The following is a 21,649-nucleotide window of genomic DNA, read 5'->3' on the forward strand; positions in this document are numbered from 1 at the left end:
TCCAAGTTCATATCATGTGTTAGGTCTGGTGGGGAGGGGGGGGGGAGAGGCTAGACTGTAACTGTCGGTTTTACTGTTACACCCCAGCGATACTTTACCAAGCACGTCCCACTAGGGAAACGAGAGCGGCATCCGGTGAGAGTAAGGTGCTGAGAGTTGACCAATACAGAAGTGAATCAGTGACGTTGTTCAACCCGTGCTGAACATTGCCTACTATCAGTGGGACAAAAATGCAGCACTCACCCATTAAGATGGATGTACTGAGCTGCTTAGCAATCCCAACTGAGAATTAAATGAATCTTATTTTGTTCTGCCGTACATAAAGACAATGCATTGATTTATTACAGTAAGTTTACCCATACACCTCTGCCGTAGCCATTCCCTGCCCATTCATCCTTCCCTGCTGTCCTTTAATAATGCCCCATTAACCAGCCGATTACAGCAGCCAGTTCTCCACTTCATCACTGGTGCAGTGCAGGCATACATTTGATCGAGAGGGATAACCAAGATACGTAGCAGATCAGATGCACACCCAACCCATGCCAAAGCTGCATCTCCAAGCTGCCAAGATTTTGTTCAAAGTTCATTCCTTAACTCACACATTTTATTAGCTAAAGTCAAATGACCTTGGGTGGTATCATCTGACAACTTGTCTCGTCGAAATGAGAATTTTCCTGGTGGGTTTGTTAGCAAATGCTTCTGTGAGATGCTCTACTCCCTGTTGAGTGTGCAGTCAGGTTCAAGTGCTGACTTGTGTTACATTGTAATCTCTGTATTGACAGGTTATGTTTTTTTCTTTATTAGCCCTTAAGGCAGACTAGCACTTGCAAAGGGTTGGGAATGTTGAATTCATCTGAGAACTTTCTAGTCATTTTCAATAACATCACTTTTTTTTCTTCTTTTTCTTGGCACTGTAGTTCCTGGTAGGACCATCTGTCACTCTGTTTTCAATGCGTTGTTCTGAATCTTCATGTTTGGCAAAGTCACTTTTATCTCCAGAACCTTTAGAAGTTCTGGGGCTTCCTGCCGATCTCGTCTGTGTAAAATATTCTGCACAGCTGTTTGTTTTATTTTATTTGAGACGATTGGTAATCCAAATATAGTCAGTGCGCCTCTGCAGAAAAGACAACACAGTCGGGCTTTGTTGAGAAGCAACAGAAGATGAAGGGTAGAAAGAATATTTTTATTGTCAGGCCCTGTATCTGATAACTGAATCTGACTTTACCAAGGTATTATTGTGTGACCCCCACTTGTATGTCATAGGAGAGCTTCGTATGTCAGCCTTCAGCAAGCGTAGAAATTTGCAGCATTGAAACGGGGCATTTGTCACATCTGGATCACACCAATGTTTACATTTCCCTTAAGCTTCCTCCTAATCCGATAATAATTTTAAAGCACAAATTTTTATTTCTTCTCCATTTTCTCTTTAAATGCATATGAGCGATTAGTTTCCTTCTGGTGGCAAACTCCATATTCCAAACACTCTTTGGATAAAGAACTTAGAGTGGACTTCTCTGCTGGATTATTAGTGACCATTTCATTTTTATGATCCCTGTTTTTGGGTTTTCTTCACAGATAGAAACCAAGCCCCAACCAAACGCTTTTATGGTCATAAAGCACCCTTTCAGATCTTGGTAAATGATGACCGTGCAGGGAATAAGAACCAGTTCTCATTTAGCTTTGAATGAACATGCTGAGGTTAGATATCATCTAACAAGGCAAGCATGGCTCCACCTACACATGCTGAATAACATAGCTTAACTCAACCTAAGGATAATTGTCTCCTGCTCTCCCACACTAATGTGTCATTTACATTCTGAACATTCCCCTCTCTATAAGTAGGTATTTTAAGGGAGGGAAGATTGATGAGGGTGCATTGTATATCAGGAACATTGTCTGTGGATAGGGGAATTGTTTCAGTGATAATGCTGAAGGCATATTTTTGCGGATTTGAGATGTACATTACATTTAACTACGATTTTATATTATTATTGAAAAGTGGTGGTGTGTGAAAAAGAAACTGGTTTCAATCAAGAAGGGAAAAACAACACAGGCGAATAATCAGTTGAATTATTGAGTGAATTATTGACTGAAGAAGGCAGGCATTTATTGAAAGAGACAGAAACTTTGAGAACCATGGGGAGCCTTTTAGGAATCTCTGGCTTGCAATAATCATAGTCTCAGAGGAAGGTCTATTTACTTATTTCATTTATTTAGAGATACGGTGTGAAATAGACCCGTCAACCTGCACCATCCAGCAACCCCTGACAGCCTCAGTTTTAGCTCTAACCTAATCATGGAACAATTTACAGTCACCAGTTTACCTATCTGGGTCGTCTTTGGACTGTGGGAGGAAACTGGAGGACCCAGAGAAAGCCCACATGTTCCACAGGGAAGCTGTGGGGTTGAACTCTGAAGTCTGATACACCGAGCTGAAATAGCATTATGCTAACTGCTACTCTACCATGACACACATTTTCTGTGAGAATTATCCAAGGCGTTTGCCATGACTTTAACAGAAACCCTCAAAAATAAAAATAATGAACTTCTGGCTTTAAGCTCCATGTAGAAATTAGCAAAGGAAATGTTTTATTATCCAGGTGCAACTTTGTTAATAATAACAAAGGCATTATTGATGAAGGCAGACTTCCCTTTTCTGGATACTGGTGCCAATGGGAGAAATGGCCATTTCTGTGTGCTTTAGAAGTGCAACGTAAGATGAGTTTGTGCTCCCACCCAACTTATTTGACAGCCACAAATTTGCCGTTGTAGAATGTAAAATAATACATCACAGGACAGGCCCTTTGGCCCATGATGTTGTGCTGAACTAATTCAGCTAACAATGCCTAATTAAACTAATCCTTAGGCCTGCACCATGTCCACATCCCTCCAGTCTCTGCATTTCATTTAAGAGTCTCTGAAATGACTATCATATCTATCTCCACCACCTTTCCTCGCAGCTCATTTCACACTCCCACCACTCTCTGCATAAATAAAAATTCCCCTGCATATATTATTCTGAAAATGAGTAAAGATTGCCAATGTAGGGATATCAAAAATCTTATATATGGTGCACTAGGGGTTACAACATATTATCAAGTCAGATCAGGATGAATAAAACCAAACAGTACTGGAAATGCTCAGCAGGTGGTGAAGATTCAGTTTGGAGACAAAATAGAAACACCAGAGTCCCGATGAAGGGTCTCAGCCTGATTCATTGACAGCCCTCATGAAGTGTCTTGGCCTGAAATGTTGATTGTTTATTCCTTTACATAGATGCTGCCTGACCTGCTGTTGAGTTTCTCCAGCATTTTGTGTGTCTTGCCTCTTGCTTCTCAGATGATACTTGACCTGCTGAGGGTTTCCAGAAGCCTCTGATTTTATTTTAAGATTTTTAGAATTTTTCAGTATTTTACCTTGGCTCTAAAAAAAGCTTCTTTCTGTATGAATTGCACAGTTTGATCTTTGTATTGAGCGCATGAAGTGGAAAATATTCTCTTCCCTAAAAGTGGGTGGCTTAACTGGTGAGAACCAAATTAACCAAACCCTACCCCCACATCCGTTAAAAAGACCATATTATTATTTCCAAGCTATCCTGAACTTAATACTTACAAATATCTAAGATTGAACACAAGCCTAGTCACAATGCTTTTTTTTAAATCTATTTGGCTGCCTATTTATTATTGGATGCCATACCACTTTTCAGTATTTTTCTGTGATAATTGAGCTGTAACTGATCATTTACAAAGTGACTTTATATATCATGTTAGCAGTTCTCCTCAATATCCAGCTCTCATGACAGGTATTCTGGTGCTTTGATTGATATTGCAGTATGGTTCCACTTGTCTGTGAATCAGGAGGGCAAGCTGTCATATCTCACTTCATAGATTTGAGTGTAAACTAGGCTGGCGTTAATATGCTATTGCAGAATGCAGTTGTTGTCTCAGAGATACAGGCTGGGAAGTCCAATTGCATAGTACAACATCCTTTCAATGGGCTTAACTGCTAAATCAAATTATTTGCCTCATGTCCCCTTAGCATACATACATTCAAGCTTTCCTGCCTGGATGCGTGCATGTCTCAGAAATATTTGCAGAGGCATGTACAGTGTTGTTAAGAAGATCGCCATGCCTGTTTCGACACCACCAAAGTAAAGTGGGATAATAAAGTAAAGCAAGACTCTTCCTTCAAGTCGACGTAAAAGATGTCGAGCCAAAATTGGAGAACTTATTCCAGTAGTCTGGCCAATATTGCCCTTCACCACAGTAGAAAAGGGAATTACTTTGTTGGTGCCTGCAGGGTCTTGCTGTGTTTTTTAATTTATGATTATTCCCTGTTGCAAAAAGCATTTAGTTGGCTGTAGAGTTCTTTGTGAAGTTTCTTTGGCATGGACTAGATGGGCTGAAGGGCCAGATTCTGTGCTGCAGTACTCTAGGACTCAGTCTGGAGATTATGAAAGGCATAAAATGATAATTTTCTCAATTCTATTGTCCTGATATCTAACCATGTTAAGATTTTGGAGACATGAGCCCTGTGTGGGTGTTTTTTGCTCCGTCTCTCCTTCCCTCCCCATCAAAGACTATGGGTGAACAACTTGTGTTCATGCAACTGTCTGGCTTGATATTTTCTGCCAAGTTTAATGATCACATTTGAACTCCTGTCCCCTGGGTTTACTACTGTAACCACTAGACTAGCTTATTATGTCACCAGAAAATTGGGAAATGTGTAAATGCAAGGGATTCTGTAAATGCTGGAAATCCAGAATGATGCACACAAAATGTTGGAGGAACTCAGCAGGTCAAGCAGCATCGATGGGAAGCAATAAAGAGGTGTTGTTTCGGGCCGAGACCCTTCTGATGAAGTATCTTGATCTGAAATGTTGTCTCTTTATTCCTTTACGTTCCTCCAGCATTTTCTGTGTGTTGTAATTTTGAGTTTTGCAAATGGTTAATGCTAATTTCATTAAAAGTGATCATCTCTCTCCTAAGCAAAGATGCCTTGCGATTTTGTTGATTTGTGTTTAATCTTCAGCAGGTTCAAGGTCAGTTGCCTCCGTTGATGATCCCAGTGTTTCCACCGGATCAGCGAACCCTGGCAGCTGCGGCAGCTCAGCAAGGATTCCTCCTGCCTCCTGGATTCTCGTACAAACCTGGAGGATGCAGTAAGTGTTTGGGAGACTTGGCCAAGCTCTCTGTTGCAGCAGGGTTATTGCTTAACAATCCTGGCAAATGCCACATGTCATTAAAGTCTGTCAGCATATAGGCTGGAAGACCTCGGATGAGTAAGACAAGGATGTTGAAGTAATCTAGCGTAGCTGCTGTATTCTGCTGCCGAGTAAAGCTATTGCAGAGGGCCAAATCTGCTACTTTTTATTCCTTAGCTACATATTTGACAGGCAACGTGTATCATGCAGGGTAAAGCGCTTGGTTTGTCTTTCCTGATAACATAAAACCAGTTATTGTTGTCTTTGTGTCACTTTGTAATTTGACATTTAATGTAATAGTCAATTAGAAGTGGCACATTAATAATCTGTACCTCTGTATATTCTGATGGATTCTGAGCCTTAACAATCACTAATGAGTCAGTAATGGATTATGTTCGAAAAACATAGCAAACTGTAAGGGGAATTAATGAAGTATTAATTAGATAGCTGATAACGTTAAAGCTGATCTAACTAGTTATTGACTTAGCAACTTGTGGAAACCATTTTCCTTGCCCTATTTTGTCATATGTTCTCATAACTTTGAACATTGTTGTAGCAGCTCACTTCTTTACTTCACTTTTTTAAAAGATCCTCCGTCTTGTCGTTATTATCAAATCATTGCTGTACCCTCCCCATATTTTTGGTACCCTTCTTAAACTAAACAGAAAATAATTTCTCACTGTGGTCCAATAAATGATTTGCGAAAGTTTAACATCAGACTTTTGCCTTAGTTTTCTTTATCTTGCTTTTTAAGACCTAAATCCATACGCATTGTAAACTTGAGCAAGTCTTGAGTCATTTACATAGGTCTATACTCCATTGTTTTCAAAGAGAGCAGTTGTATCCATTTTAGACCGTAAAACATAGGAGCGGAATAGGCCATTCAGCCCATCAAGTGCTCTGCCACTTGATCATGGCTGATTTATTGTCCCGCCCAACCCCAAATCTCCTGCCTTCTCCTACTCATAACCTTTGAAGCCCTTACTAATCAAAAACCTATCAACCTGCACTTTAAATATGTACAATGAGTTCACCTTCACAACAATCCATGGCCCTCTGGCTAAAGAAATTCCTCCTCACCTCTGTCCTAAACGGTCATCCTTCTACTCAGAGGCTGTGCTCGCTGGTCCTAGACACCACCCCAACCAGTCAAGGGAGAATTGTTAGTGTTCATTCTTGGGATATAGATGTTCGTAGTAAGTTCGGTGTTTTGACAGCTAATATAGTTTGTCCTCGAGAAGTCTGAGTTAGCTTACTTTCTTGAACTGATGGAGTCAAGATGTTGAATCTTACTCTCCACATCAATCGATCCCTGGAAGTAGCTGCACAGATTGATAGGGTAGTAAAGAAGACAGACCTTATGGCATACTTTACTGTATTAATAGAAGCAAAGAGCTCAAAGGTCATGAAATTCAGCTTTATAAAACTCTAGTTAGGTCACATCGGGAGCAGTGCATTCAATTCTGGTGGCCCCATTATAGGAAGGATGTGGAGGCTTTGGAGATGGTGTAGAAAGGCCTACCAGGATGCTGCCTGGATGAGAGGACATATGCTACAAGGAGCGGTTGGACAAGCTAAGGTTTTCTCTGGGGTGTCAGAGGCTGGGGGTAGACCTGATACAATTTTATGTTATGAGGGTCTTAGATGGAGTAGATAGCCAGCATTGTTTTTCAAAGAGGACATGAATTTAAGGATGAGGGGGTAAGTTTTAAAGAATGATTTTCATTCAGGAGGTGGTAGGTGTCTGGTGTGTACTGTGAGGGGTGGTCATGCAGGCAAACATGATGGAGGCATTTAAAGGACTCTTAGATGGGCACATGAATATGCAGAGAATGGAGAAATTCAGATTTGTGTAGGAAGAAGGAGCTAGTTTAGTTAGGCTTTCAATTGCTGGTTTAGTTAGTCTGGCATGAAATTCAGGGCCAAAGAGTCCACTCTGGTGTTGTATGTTCTAAAATGGCAATAATATTACTTTAAAGCTATTGGAGTCGACTTCCTGGGGATTCATAACGTTTGGCCAGATCAGTTGTGTAACAGAGGGGCCATTTATAATTAGACCTCACAAATGTAAATGGCGATTAATCATCTCATAGAGATCCTCTGGGAAAGAATGATCATTACATAGAATGCACATTAAATCAGAGAGAGAGAAACTTGCCCTGGAAATCTAAGTTTTTAAAAATTAAGTAAAGATAATTACAAAAGTATGAGGCAGTATTGGCTGAATTGAACAGGGAAGACAGATTAAAAATATAAAGGTAGATAAGTGGAGTCAGACATTTAAAGAGATACTTCATGATTCTCAATATATATTCCATTGAAGAGAATTGATTTATGCATGTTTTATTAAATTAGTTAAGATTGGTATCAAGTTAAGAGAAATGTAAGCATTGTTTCAAATATTGGTGATAGCACAAAAATAGTTTATAAACTGAAAAAGCATAATGACTATTGATGAGGGAGAAAAAAGATTATGACAGTAAAAAAAACAGTATAAATTTCTGCAAGTGTATCTTAAAGAATGGTAATTGAATATCTAATAAGAAATGGGAAAAGAGCAGACTTTGAACAAATCTGTCTTCACTGGGAAAAATGAGTTTTCCAGTTGGTAGGATGAATAGAATTACAATGGTTTAATTGGAGGGAAGCTATAGAATGCACAGTAAAGAGGGATCAAGGCATCCATCCATATCTTTCCAAGTTTCCTTATAAGGTAACAGGAGGCTGCTTCAGCTCATTGAGTCCTTCTAGCTCACAGAGCAATTCAATTTCCTACAATGTCTTTGATACGCAGGAAGTGAACATGTAGATGTAGTAAGTAATCAGGAACATTGGCCTTTATTGCAAAGGCTATGGAGTATATAAGTAGGGCAGTCTTGCTGCAGTAGTACAGAGCAATGTTGAGACAATAGCTGGATACTCACCAGCCTACTCTGGCTCATACCCCAGCAAGGGCTCGGATATATAATTCCTGTTCTAGTGTTCAATTCTCTCGGTGCCCTTACCCCCTGACAATCCCTGGAACTATCTCCACTCATGTTCTATTTTGCCCAGCTAAACCTGGCATCCCATATTCAATTCCATTGGCTGCTGTGTCCTAAGCTACCAGCTTCCAAAGCTGTGAAATTTCTTCTATAAATCTTCCCACTCGCTCCCCTCCTTTGGATTTTTAAAGCCAGCACCTTTGATCAATCCGTTTTTAATTTGTTTACATGGATTGGCAGTGAATTACATCCAATGTTGCTCCCACAAGGTGCTTGGATATACTTTGTCATGTTGATGCATTTCTGTGGCTGTAGGTGATGAAGAAAATTCAATGCTTCATTTTGTGGTTTAACATGTATCTAAAGGAGCAAAGGGGACATTGAAATAGCACTGCATTGGTGCTGTGCAGAATTCACTAATTTTATCACTTTTGCTACCAACATTCACCTTTTCAAATTCACATGGACCATTTGAATTTGGACGTACCTACTAATCTTTGAATTGTCAGGAAAAAGCATGGAAATAGGCTTGGCTTTTTTGGAGGTTTTCTAAGTATTAAAAATAAGCAGTCCCAGGATAACAAGGTCAATCTCTAAAAGGAATGTTTCACAAGGAATGATCTCTTTCCATCTAATGCGCATGTTTACTCAGGGGAAACATTACTTTCCATCCAAGTCAAAGTAAATTTATTATTAAGGTATGTGTATGTCACCATATACTACCTTGAGATTCATACCTAAAGCAACATACCTTATAAAAAAAAGTGTGATTGATATTTTCTGAGTGCACCAAGTGACAATGTTCTTTCTACCTGGTCGAACTGTATTGCACGATATGTTAGACATCCAGGGATTTGAGGACTTTAGATTTTTGAGGAATGATTAAGCCATTTAAACTTTATCATTCTGCTCATCTGGAACGTTTGATGGTTATTGTAAATTAATTTGCAGCTGAATAAATATTACTGATTAGTATAATTCTGTTATTGGATCTGGGGCACTTGTAAGCTGCATCCCCAGGATCCCCATTTAACGCATGGTTAATGGATTTGATTCATTGAGATTCCTGTCATGCATTGAGTCTAGATAAGCCTTTTGTGTTGACATTAGTTCCTGGAACAGGCAAGTTGTGTTTAAGCATGCTCGAGTTTGCACAGGCAGAATTCCATTGTGACCAGCTGTGCGTTAATTGAACCAAAATTTTAAGGGAGTATCTTGAAGACCAATGGCGCTGTATCTCATGATAATCGCAAAGCTCTTTTTGTATACATCTGTGTACTAGGACGTTACAGAACAAAGGTAAGGAAGTCATGCTCAACATTATAAATCACTTCCAATGTTTCTTCCCATTCTGCATAGCACATTTTAGTAAGATAGGTTAAGCTTTGGAGGGCATGTTTACCCAAATGTTGAACTTCATTTAAATGGACACAAGAGATCCTGCAGATGCTGAAAATCCAGGTCAACTCGCACAAATTACTGGAGGAACTCAGCAGTTCAGGCAGCATATATGGAGGGGATGAAATAGTCAATGTTTCGGGCCTGAAATGTTGACTGTTTATTCTCCTCCATAGATGCTGCCTGGCTTGCTGAGTTCCTCTAGCATTTTATGGGTTGCTTCAATCACATGAAGATGGAAGCAAAACTTTCAACACTTGGATTTTGAAAGTGAAAAATTGATTAAGAAATCTACTTTTCTTAAGGGTAGGAAATCATTTAATTGATTTTCAAAAAGTGCCTCCAAAAGCGTTGTGTACTATAAGGGATCACATTGTTAGTGGCCAATATACATTTGGGTTGAGGATTAGTTAAGGGACAAGAGACAGAGTTTGGGATGATTAGTCATTCTCAAAGTGTAGTAAAGAATCGAAGTGAGGGCTCGGCTATCTGCAGTCTACATCAATGACAGATATATGTTTCAAGCTATGAGAGAAAACTACCTGTGAGTTAGAGGCAAAGGAATATTGACAAACTAAATAAGTGGGTGACAAGATGGCAGATGAAGGATATTGTAGAGAGATACAAGGCTCTTCATGAACTTGAGATCTTGCAGACACTGAAAATGTGGAGCAAAGCACACAAAATTCTGGAGGAACTGATCAGGACTGAAAAAGGAAGGGAGAAGAAGTCCGAGTAAGAAGATGAGGGGAGGGGAAGGAGTAAAGATAGCAGGTGATAGGTGAGACCAGGTGAGGAGGAATTTAGGTGAGTGTGTGAGGGACTATGAAGTGAGAATCTGGGAGGTGATAGATGGCGGAGGTAAAGGGGTGAAGAAGAAATGTGATAGGAGAGGAGAGTGGACCATGGGAGAAAGGGAAGGCAGAAGGGCACCAGAGGGAAGTGATGAGCAGGTGAAGAAAAGAGAAGGGGTAAGATGGGAGCCAGAATTGGGAATGGAAAAAGAGAGAAGGAGGAGGGTTGAGAATTTACTTGATATGACAAATTGATGTTCATATCATCAGGCTGCAGGCCACCTAGGCAGGGTATGAGGTGATGCTCCTCTAACCCAAGAATGGCCTCATTATGGCATAAGGTTTTGACAAGAAATGAAATAGAATATTTTGTTTTGAAATGGTGAGTAAATATGAAATGTTGATGGCCACACAAAGATATATTTGCTGGTTCATATGATGGCAAAGCTTAGCATGCAGTCATTGTAATCAATATAAATTCAAGTATACACTGGCCATTGGTGCAAAGGTATTTGGGTTTTAGGGAGGAAATATTGCTCAAATTACTCCATTTGCAGTAGGACTGACTTTGACTGAGCACCTTAAAGATCAGGGATAGATGATTGAAGGAGATATTTAGGGAAAAGTGGTTAACAGATAAACAGTGTTTTGGTGTTTCCACACCCAGCGTACAGTTTTAGTCTCCATACATCGGAAAGGAGAGGGAGAGGGAAAATCTGACTGAAACATATCAGAGAGGATGATAAAACTGTTGGATGAACTCAATGGGCCAGGAGGGAAATGGAGAATCAACACTTTGAATTGAGACCCTTCATTCAGACCCTAATGAAGGACCTCTAACCGAAATGCTAACTGTCCATTTCCCTCCATAGACGCTGCCTGACCTGCCAAACTCCTCCAGCAGTTTGTTGTGTTTTTTTTTTAACAGACTTTCCATTATTTGTAGTTTCTTGTGTCTTCTAAGGGAATGATGGTAGATTTGGAGAGTATTTCCCTGGCTGGGGAGTTTAAAACTAAGACGCACTATCATTATGTAAGGAATTAATCATTTAGGACTGAGATGTGAAGAAATTTCTTCACTCTGTAGACAGTAAGCTTTATGGAATTCATTATCCAAGTGTGTGTGAGTGCTGAGACGTTCATTATAGTCAAGGCTTGAATGAAATCTAATTACAGTATGGGACAAGCTCACAGTTCATTGCTCCTATGTTAAGAATATTCAAAGTAAAATGCTAAAAATGTATATTATTACATTTCTTGAAGAAGGGTCTCAGCCCGAAATGTCGACTGTTCATTCATTTCCATCGATGTGTGTGTTGCTTGGATTTCCAGCGTCCGTGGACTTTCTCGTGTTTATGGTATTACAGGTTGAACACAAGTGACTCTGCAGATGCTGAATAAAGAGTCGACTTTTCGGGCCGAGACCCTTCATCAGGTCCCAAAACCCTGACTTTTTATTCCTTCCCAGAGATGCTGCCTGACCTGCTGAGTTACTCCAGCATTTTGTGTGTGTTATGACAGGTTGGTCCTCCTGACAACACCATCCTTTTTGAGTACTAGAATACATTCACTCATGTTGAAGCAAATGAAAAGAGTTGAGTTACTGGTTCATTTAAATTACAATTATTCCTTTTATCAGCATAAACTAAGTGCAAATGCTGTATTTTTTAACTGTAGAGTTACATCTTAACTTCGTTCTGCAGTGATAACCAGGTGACAGGAACTGTATAAAGAAACAACCACTGAACAGAATTAAGAGAGACGTACAAAAGAGAGGTGTACAAAATCACAGACTGTTGGCAGGGTAGATATTTTAAATCATCAGCTGGAAAATCATTGGACTCATAAAATTGTCATATTTCAGGATTTATGACTATTTGGCACAGGATAATTTGTAGATTAATTTATATTAAAATGTTGCTATTACATTCAGCTACAAGAGGATTAAATCGTACAAGATCTGCATAATATGGATTAGGTCCAGAGGAAGTGTCAGTCTAGGCTGGTATTTATTGGGTGCCACGTCACTCTGAGACAAGGGGCTTGTAAATATATTCAACACATGTTATGTTGGAATGGTCCCATTGTACTGAACTCAGTGGGGAGTGACGACTACCTACGGAGGATGATGAATTTTGAACCACTGTAAATTCAGCTTGTATGGCAACATGAAATAACGGCAAAGACCGTTCATTACATTTAGTTCTTGATGTACCTTGTCAAATCTATTGCCAGTTTTTCATTTTGAGAGCTGGAAGCCAAAGCCAACCGTCCTATCCAGGCCGACATCACCTTGGGAAGCACTGTGAAAGGGGTGGTGAGGTTACAGCTGCTATTGGGGATTGGTCAGCGGAGTGTACATGGGGTGTTCTAAAACATGCATTGTTCACTTTTGCAGATGAGCCATACCCGCTTCAGCTTATCCCCACGACGATGGCGGCAGCAACACCAGGTCTTGGCCAACTCCAGTTGCAGGTAAGACAGGCTGAAGAACGTAAAGATCAGGGGCAGTTCATTGAAGGAGATGCTTAGGAAAAAGTGGTTAATAGAAAACTTGACATTTGATAAACAAATGCTTAACAAAAGCATCCTGATGGTTGAGAGATCTGAACATGCAGTAGCCAAAAGCAACTAACTCAACAGGAATGGCTTTTTGAGTTTGGACTCTCTCAGGACTGAGTTGAAAAAGTGAGAGAAATGGAAGATTCTTGCCAAAAAATTCCCACTGATTTTGCAAGCTGTCCAGATTCACACTTTAAAGCATTACTTTCCAATTCATTCATTCATGTGTATTATATACCACTGTTTATCCAGCAAAATCATGCACAATTCTTCATTCCAAACCCAGTGTATTAGTATGGGTTTATTATTGTCACATGCACTGAGATACAGTGAAGAGCTTGTCTTGCATACTGTTCACACAAATCAGGTCATTACACAGCGCATTGATGCAGAAGCAGATAAAGCAATAACAACGCAGAATAAAGAGTAACAGGTACGGAGAAAGTGCAGTGCAGGTAAACGATAAAGTGCAAGATCATAACCAGGTAGATTGTGAAGTCAGAAGTCCATCTTACCATACATTCAATAGTCTGATTGCAGTGGGAGAGAAGCTGTCCTTGAGCCTAGTACTTACAGGCTTTGCATCTTCTACCTGTTGCACAGATGCATGACAGGTAACTCATTGAAATCAATAAAGTCCAGTCATCTGTTTATGAGAAGGTACACAGATAGACGAGTATCTATGCTGAGGATAGGAACCCTGGGAATGGCAAAATCAAGCAAATCCATCCAAACTTTCCATACCGACAGTACGAAACACAGCATTGTACAGTTAGCTTATAATTTCATCAGGCGTTTTTTGGTTTCAGTAACATTTTCAATACTCTCTCACTTTTGACTCAGAAGGTTGCATGAACAAGGACTAGATTCACACCTTTGTGGATGTAACTTTTGGACGTGGCTCTTTCAACCTGCTTGGTCGGACAAAGGCAATCCCCTGAGAGCATTTGCAAAACAGCAAAGGATTCCTGCCAATCGAGGTTTATCTCCAACCAAGCAGCATTAACTAACAGACTGTGTTGTCATTTGTCTGTCTGTGGGGCTTTATTTGGCACATGTACATCGAAACATAGAGTGAAATGCGTGATTTGTATCAGATCAGATCAATGAAGTTTGTGCTGGGAAACCCACAAGTGTCACCACTCTTCTGGCATCAACATAGCATGCCCACAACTCACTAACACTAATCCGTACAGTATGTCGTTGAAAATGGTGCACATAGAGGAAAAACACGTGGTCATGGGGAGAACGTACAATCTCCTAATGGATAGTGACTTGAGGCAAACCCTGCTCTTACAGCTGCTGTGTTGTGAAGTGCTGTACTAACTCTTACGGTACTGTGCAGTTTTTACTTTTGCTGATATATTTCTTTACTCATCAAGCAATAACTGCACATCAGAAATACTTCAGTGGCTGTGAACCATTTTGGAGTGACCTAAGGATATGAAATATGAGATAGAAATACAAGTTCTTTCTTTCCAGATCATGTTCAGTAAAGTGTTCCTGGATTTGACATGTAGTACGCAAGATAAATTAATCAAAAGTAAGACGTGTACAGAATCACATATTTGCTAATAGTCATGGTAAGGGTAGAATTCAACATTTATACAGCAAGGGAACAGGCCCTTCAGCCCATCAGGTCTGCACTGACCTTACATTTTACACTAATTCCTACATTCATCCCATTGTTTTAGTCTCCCAATATTCTCTTAAATTCCCTTAAACTCCAGTCAGATTCTACCACTCATCTACACACTGTGGCAATCCACAGCAGCCAATTAACCTACCAACCTGTACGACCTTGAGATGTAGGAGGGAACTGGAGCACCCAGAAGGATCCCTTGGTCACAAGGAACATGTGCAATCTGCGCACAGACAGCAGCTGGGGTCAGGATTGAACCCCAATGTCTGGTACCATGAGGCATGGCTTTACACTGAGTGTTTAGAGAAGTTCCAATGCATATCTAGAAAGCTTTGGTACTAAATTTAATTATTGAGGGACTTGTATTCCAGTTTATTGCTGTATTTGGATCAGGATGGACACGGTCTTCATTTTCACTAACATTCTGAGCACAGGTATTTCTGGGGCTCCTTGAGTGACTAAGAGGTAATTTTACCTCACTTCATTTGCTTGTCTGTACTCTTGCCTCAGCCTACTTTTGAATGAGAGTTTCAACCAGGGTTGTGCTTTGAACACTTAACTATTACAAATGTTTCCTGGCCCAGATCAATCTTTGATACACCTTAGTGCAACTAGAGATTTACCAAGTGTATTCTGTTTGGCCTTGCTTTCTCATCCTTTACCACACTTGATGTTGAACTATATTTGTGTGTCCCAACTTCCAATACACTCAGTTCTAAGTTCTTATTTTAGTGCTTAATTTCCTTGAGACATCCTCCTCTCTCTGAAGTTAAAGTCGAAATTCAAAGTTGAGTTTATTGTCCTATGGAGGAGTACCTATGTGCACTGTCTCTGCAAGATGATGGACAATATCGAATGAACTGTCGACTCTGTCAGGAGAAGGAGGGGAAATGCACAAGCAATGCAGAGTATAACTGTGGCTGGTTCCTTCAATAATAAGTATATAACTTTAGATACTGTTGAGGTGGGATGACCTACTGGAGGGAGCTACAGTGACCGGGTCTCTGGCACTTTGGCTCAGAAGAGCAGAGAGGACAAGAGGACTGCAGTGTTGATAGGAGATTCTTTAGTCAGAGGAACAGAGCCGAGGTTCTATGGGCCCAATAAAGACACCCGGATGGTATGAGAGAAGGTTCTTAGTAAACTGAAAGGTCTGAAGGTAGATAAGTCACCAGGACCAGATGGTATACACCCCTGAATTTTGAAAGAGGTGGCTGAAGAGATTGTGGAGGCATTAGTAATGATCTTTCAAGAATCACTAGATTCTGGAATAGTTCCAGAAGACTGGAAAATTCAAGAAGGGAGAGAGGCAGAAGAAAGGAAATTACAGGGCAGTTAGTCTGATCTCAGTGGTTGGGAAGATGTTGGAGTTGATTGTTAAGGAAGTGGTTTCGGGGTATTTGGAGGCACGTGGTAAAATAGGCTGTAATCAGCATGGTTTCCTCAAGGGAAAACCTTGCCTGACAAATCTGTTGGAATTCTTTGAAGAAATAACTAGGAGAATTGATGGATGTTGTGAACTTGGCTTTTCAAAACGACTGTAACAAGGTACCACACATGAGGCTGCTTAACAAGTTAGGAGCTTGTGGTATTACAGGAAAGATTCTAACATAGATAAAGCGGTGGCTGATTGACAGGAGGCAAAGTGTGGGGAAAAAAGGGAGCCTTTTCTGGTTGGCTGCCAGTGACTAATGGCGTTCACAGGGGTCTGTGTTGGGACCGATACTTTTTACAATATATGTCAATAATTTGGATGATGGAATTGATGGCTTTATTGCAAAGTTTGCAAATGATACATAGATAGGTGGAGGGGCAGGTAGTTTTGAGGAAATAGAGAGGCTACACAAGTACTTAGACAGATTGGGAGAAAGGGCAAAGACGTGGCAGATGGAATACAGTGCCAGGAACTGAAGGGGTTGACTATTTTCTAAATGGAGAGAAAATACAAACAACTGAGGTGCAAAGGGACTTGGGAGTCCTTGTCCAGGATTTTCTAAAGGTTAATTTGCAGGTTGAGTCTGTCATGAGGAAGGCAAATGTGATGTTAGCATTCATTTCAAGAGGACTAGAATATAAAAGCAAGGATGTAATGTTGAGACATTATAAAGTACTGGTGAAGCCTCACTTGGAGTATTGTGAGCAGTTTTGGGTTCCTTATCTTAGAAAGGATGTGCAGAAACTGGAGAGGATTCAAAGGGGGGTCACGAAATGATTCCAGGATTAAACAGCTTGTCATATGAATATCATTTGATGGCTCTGGGCCTATATTCGCTAGAATTCAGAAGAATAAGGGGTGACCAAGTTGAAACCTATCGTATGGTGAAAAGCCTTGATCGAGTGGTTTCCTATGGTGTGAGTGTCTACGACCAGAGAACACAGCCTCAGAATAAAGGGGTGGTCCTTTTAGAATGAAGATGAGGAGGAATTTCTCAAAGAAGGTAGGAAAATTCATAACCTATATTTTTCCATGTAGAGTAGATACAGTATGCAACTTAGTTTGCTTGTTTCATGCTTAACGGTGACTATATTTTAAATGTATTCTAAAGTCCACCTATCTCCGGAATTTCCTACATAAGCATTTCCTCCCTCTCTTTTTCCTTTGATAGGCTTTTATGATGAATATCCTGATAATCTGTGTTTATGAAGCCATTTAGCAGATTTTAAAGACAATCCATAGTTCAGTAGATTTTGTTTTTTTATAATTATTCATTTATTTATTTACTTACCTGCCAAGCTGCTCCACTTTTTTAGTGTGTTGCTCGATACCAGCATCTGCGTCTTTTGTCTATTCTCTGTTTTTTTTTACTACGTACTTTGTGAATTTCAGGAGAATTCATTTTAGATGTCTAGAGCTCAAGCTGTGTCACAGAAGTGCACAATGAGCAGAAATGTACTGGAAGCACTCAGCAGCACGGGCACGATCAATGGAGAGAGAAACAGTTAGATTTCAGGTCTGGGATTCTTTGCCAGAGCTGGGATAGAGACAAACGAGGTAAATTTTAGCCGCAGAGAAAGTAATGGGTAGATCTTAAGGAATATGCCCGGTAGGGTGATACCAAATATGTGATGAAGTTATTGTAGAAGAAGCAGTACATTTTACTTCTTTGTCTGTGTATTGTGCTGTTAATAGTGAGACTCAACTGGCCAGACTACAGAGTTAATATGCCACAATATCTAGTTCTAATAGAAACAAAAAGAAAGGCTGAGAATGGAAATGCAATTGTTTTTCAATAAAAGGGATGGACAGGAAATGTGCAGAGAAGGTTGCAACATCAGCCAAAGTAAAAATGGCTCACTCAACCATCTATACCACAGAAATTATTGGGAACGGTGTATCTTGGTTTTTTTTTTAGCACAACTGATTCTGGTTAATTATGCCATTGGTTAATTGGGACAGCCACTTATTTGGGTCAACTCTTAAAGACAAAAAACTAATAGAGAAAATAGTCACAATCCCCTTAATTTATTTGGGACACTTGGGAAAGAAAGCTGCTGCTGAACAGTTTGTAACTAGAGTCAATTGCATGCTCTTGTGCAGCCATTAGACACTACACCATGCTTAGAATGAACAGTTTTTAAATATGGTCGGTTGCATTGTTCGTGTTCAAAGAGCAGTGGTTTTTGTCACTGATAGTCAGCGAGAAATACACAGTAAGACAATTCAGAACTGCCAGAAATGGCCTGAAGTGAAGATTTCATGACTTCATGTTAGGACCATCGAAGAGCTTAAAGTTATCGACTATCATCTTGAATGCTACAATGAAAATGAAGATTTGGAGGATGCAGTCATGGAAAGCATTGTTTGAAGGCAGTTCATTATCTGCACTAGATGTCGGCACTGAATTTCTTCATTTACAGTCAAGCAAAAGAACATGGCAGCATACATTGGATGAATTCCCCCATCAATAACTATCACAAACTAATACACAGTTTTATAGTACTTTATAGTACTGGCAGTGTTCTATTTTGTTCTATATTTCATTTAAATACATAATTTGTTACTTAGTCAAATGGTAGTTTGTTTTTTTAATATCTTTTTAACTATTTCCATGAAACTTTGGCTAATTTGGGTAGCTACTTTGTTGGGCCAAAATGTATTGGCCCTGATGCATCCCAATGAACCAGAATCCGCTGTGTTTCTTTTCTTCACTATGTTGCCCGTTCTAATTCCCCATACCCAAAGCTCAGTGTAATACTGTGACTGTGAGATGCATCTGCTTTTATAATGGGCCGTAACCATCACCAGACTAACAAAAAAACTGAAAGGTTTTGATTTTGTCTCAGTCTGGTATAATTGGAATTGGAATTGGTTTATTATTGTCATATGTAACAAGATACAGTGAAAAGCTTGTCTTGCATAAGTGTCCATATAGATCAAATCATTACACAGTGCACTGAGGTAGAACAAGGTAAAACAATAACAATGCAGAATAAAATGTAACAGCCACAAAGAAAGTGTAGTGCAGGTAAACAATCAGATAGAAGATCATATCAAGCTATGGTAGATAGTGATGTCAAGTGTCCATTGTATGGTACAGGGAACCACTTAATAGTTTGTAAATGTGCAATAATTTTTTTCCAATGATCTAGAATAGACTAAACAAGCACCATGGCAGTGTAGCAATTAGCATGACGTTATTACAGCTCGGGGCGTCGGAGTTTGGAGATAGATTCCAACTCCATCTGTAAGGAGTTTGAATGTGAATACATGGGTTTCCTCCACATGTCATGGTTCCCTCACACGTTCCAAAGATGTACCATTTAGTAGGTTAATTTGTCATTGTAAAATTATCCCATGATTAGGCTAGTACTAAATTGGTGGGATGCTTAGCGATGTGTCTCATTGGGCCGGGAGAGCCTGATTTACACTGTCTTTCTAAATAAATAATATATAAAGTAAAATAAACCAAATCAGGAGTTAAGAACAAGAAAGGAGACAAAATAGAGCATTTCTTTAAAAATAATTAAATCAGGTCCTTAACTGACTGCAACTTGCTTGCTCCACTCTGAGTTTCTCATCCAGTTTCTAGTTGTGACAATCTGCCTGTGGTCACCAGGTATAAAGATAAATGTCTAGGACCCTGCTGTAAAGAATTCAAAAGAAAATAATTGTGGCATTTAAAATAATTTCTTTGGTACCTTAGAGGAGTGTAATTCTAACTCGCCTGTGACCATTTGTTTAATGCAGTCTATTTAGTTTCTGATTGATGTGGAAAGGCTTCAGTCAATGAAAACGGAAAGATCAGGTGAAGTAGTCAGAAATATAGTGACAAAATTTCCAAAAACATGACCAACAGCAAACCTTGTGAGGAGTTTTAGGCTTATTTTCTGTCAGCATTTTTTTAATGCGCAGTTTCCAGATCAGTGGACAAACCTGCCCTGTTCATTCGATCCTGGGAAGTGTGTGCTGCTTTTGCATCTACTAGAGGATGTGTTTTCTGCTGGGTGAAGAGACTGGCCTTCGCTGATTCCAGTACATAGGACCAGGGAGAATCAGCATCAGTGCAGTAGATGCTGCCCAGCCTGCAAAGTCAAAGTTAAGGCTGTTGTCGTCTGCACAGCTGAAGTGAAAAACTTACTTGCAGCAGCATCACATCAGATAAGCAGCATTTACAAGAGAAACACTAATTAAATATAAATTGTACAAAAAGTGCAAGAAAGAAGTCAATTAGAACAGAAGTCCATTGTAGTGTAAACTGGTCATAGTGTTGCTATCCTGAGATGCCAGCAAGGTTGTTGGTTCAAAGGCTCAATTGATTCTCTGCATCAGTGCAGTGTGTGATCTGTCACAGGCACAACAACATTCACAAGAAAATCACAAATGTAAATTATAACAAGTTTTACAAGAAAGAACACAACAAATGGAACCCAAAGTTCATAGCAGTGCAGTCATAATATATACTGTGGTAGTGATTAGGATTGTGCAGGTCAGTTTAAGAACCAGTGTTTGAAGGGACACACACAAAATGCTGGAGGAACTCAGCAGGCCAGGCAGCATCTATGGAAAAGAGTAAACAGTTGACATTTTGGGCCAAGACCCTTCAAGAGGACTGTTGAGGGGGCAGTCCTGATGAAGTGTCTTGGCCAGTCAAGAAGGAGCTAGATAGGTATCCTATGGATACGGGGAATCAAGGGATATGGGGACAAGGCAGGAACCGGGTATTGATAGTAGATGATCAGCCATGATCTCAGAATGGCGGTGCAGGCTCGAAGGGCCGAATGGTCTACCTCTGCACCTATTGTCTATTGTCTGTCTGCTGGAGGGAGTGCCTCCTGTAGATATGACCAATAGTGGGGAGGGATGTGCCCATGATGTATTGGAATGAGTCCACTACTCTCTGCAGCTTCTGTGGGATTGTCGACCATTTGCATGTGTTTGTAGAGAGGTACACAGAATGTAAAAACACAAGTCATTATTCAACAAAATGTTGGAAAACGCACGGCAATATTGAAAGATGTAGTTTTGAAGTTATCTCTTTATTAAGAGAAAAGCCCTGAAGTTTATGGCCTCTCTTTACAAACATAAAGATCTTTGAACTAGCAGTAGACTGAAGAAGCCCTACCCTATTATACTAGGATTTGATTACTAGAAGCCCAGAAGTGTTTACTGTGGCAGGTGCCTTATTGATAATAAATTAGCTGTAGATACACCTCGCCAGGAGTGCTGACTATCACAGGGGCCACTGTTTAGGAAGCTGCCCTAAGAATCCTGTCACATGCGGAGAGCAGGTCAGTGTTTACAAGTACCGTACATCTCCGGCTGATGTGGTAAATGACAGGTCCTCACCCACTGAGCTCATAAAATAGGAAGAAAGAGAGGGAGAGAAATATATGTGAAAGAGGAGGGAGAGTGGGAGAAACCAACCAATTAATGGCAAGGCTATTGGAAAATAAATGATGAGAATATTATGCTTGAGACTGAAAGAGATTCAGACAGTGCAAGTCCGGTTTTGAATGGAGATGTATTTACTGGCTGATGACCTGAAGATGAGACGAGCACCCTGTACATCCTCCTTCTGTAATGAACAGAAATGCTGGCGCTGTATAAAGAGGGTCAATTGAAGAG

At 40.0% G+C, this 21,649-nt stretch overlaps 1 protein-coding gene across 11 annotated transcripts in view; it reads left to right on the forward strand.

Moving 5' to 3' along the window:
* Positions 1–21,649, forward strand: part of sox5 (SRY-box transcription factor 5) — a 388,193-nt gene that overhangs the window by 263,442 nt on the left and 103,102 nt on the right. For 9 of the 11 annotated variants that reach the window (XM_073066077.1, XM_073066075.1, XM_073066073.1 and 6 more), the window contains 2 exons: positions 5,032–5,161; positions 12,778–12,854. In XM_073066077.1, the coding sequence (XP_072922178.1) occupies positions 5,032–5,161; positions 12,778–12,854 (207 nt within the window). The remainder of the gene's footprint in view (positions 1–5,031; positions 5,162–12,777; positions 12,855–21,649) is intronic. The other 2 variants (XM_073066069.1, XM_073066080.1) reach the window with 1 other exon arrangement.

This window comes from Hemitrygon akajei, chromosome 14, assembly GCF_048418815.1.
Source record: "Hemitrygon akajei chromosome 14, sHemAka1.3, whole genome shotgun sequence".
Classification (NCBI taxonomy): Eukaryota; Metazoa; Chordata; class Chondrichthyes; order Myliobatiformes; family Dasyatidae; genus Hemitrygon; species Hemitrygon akajei.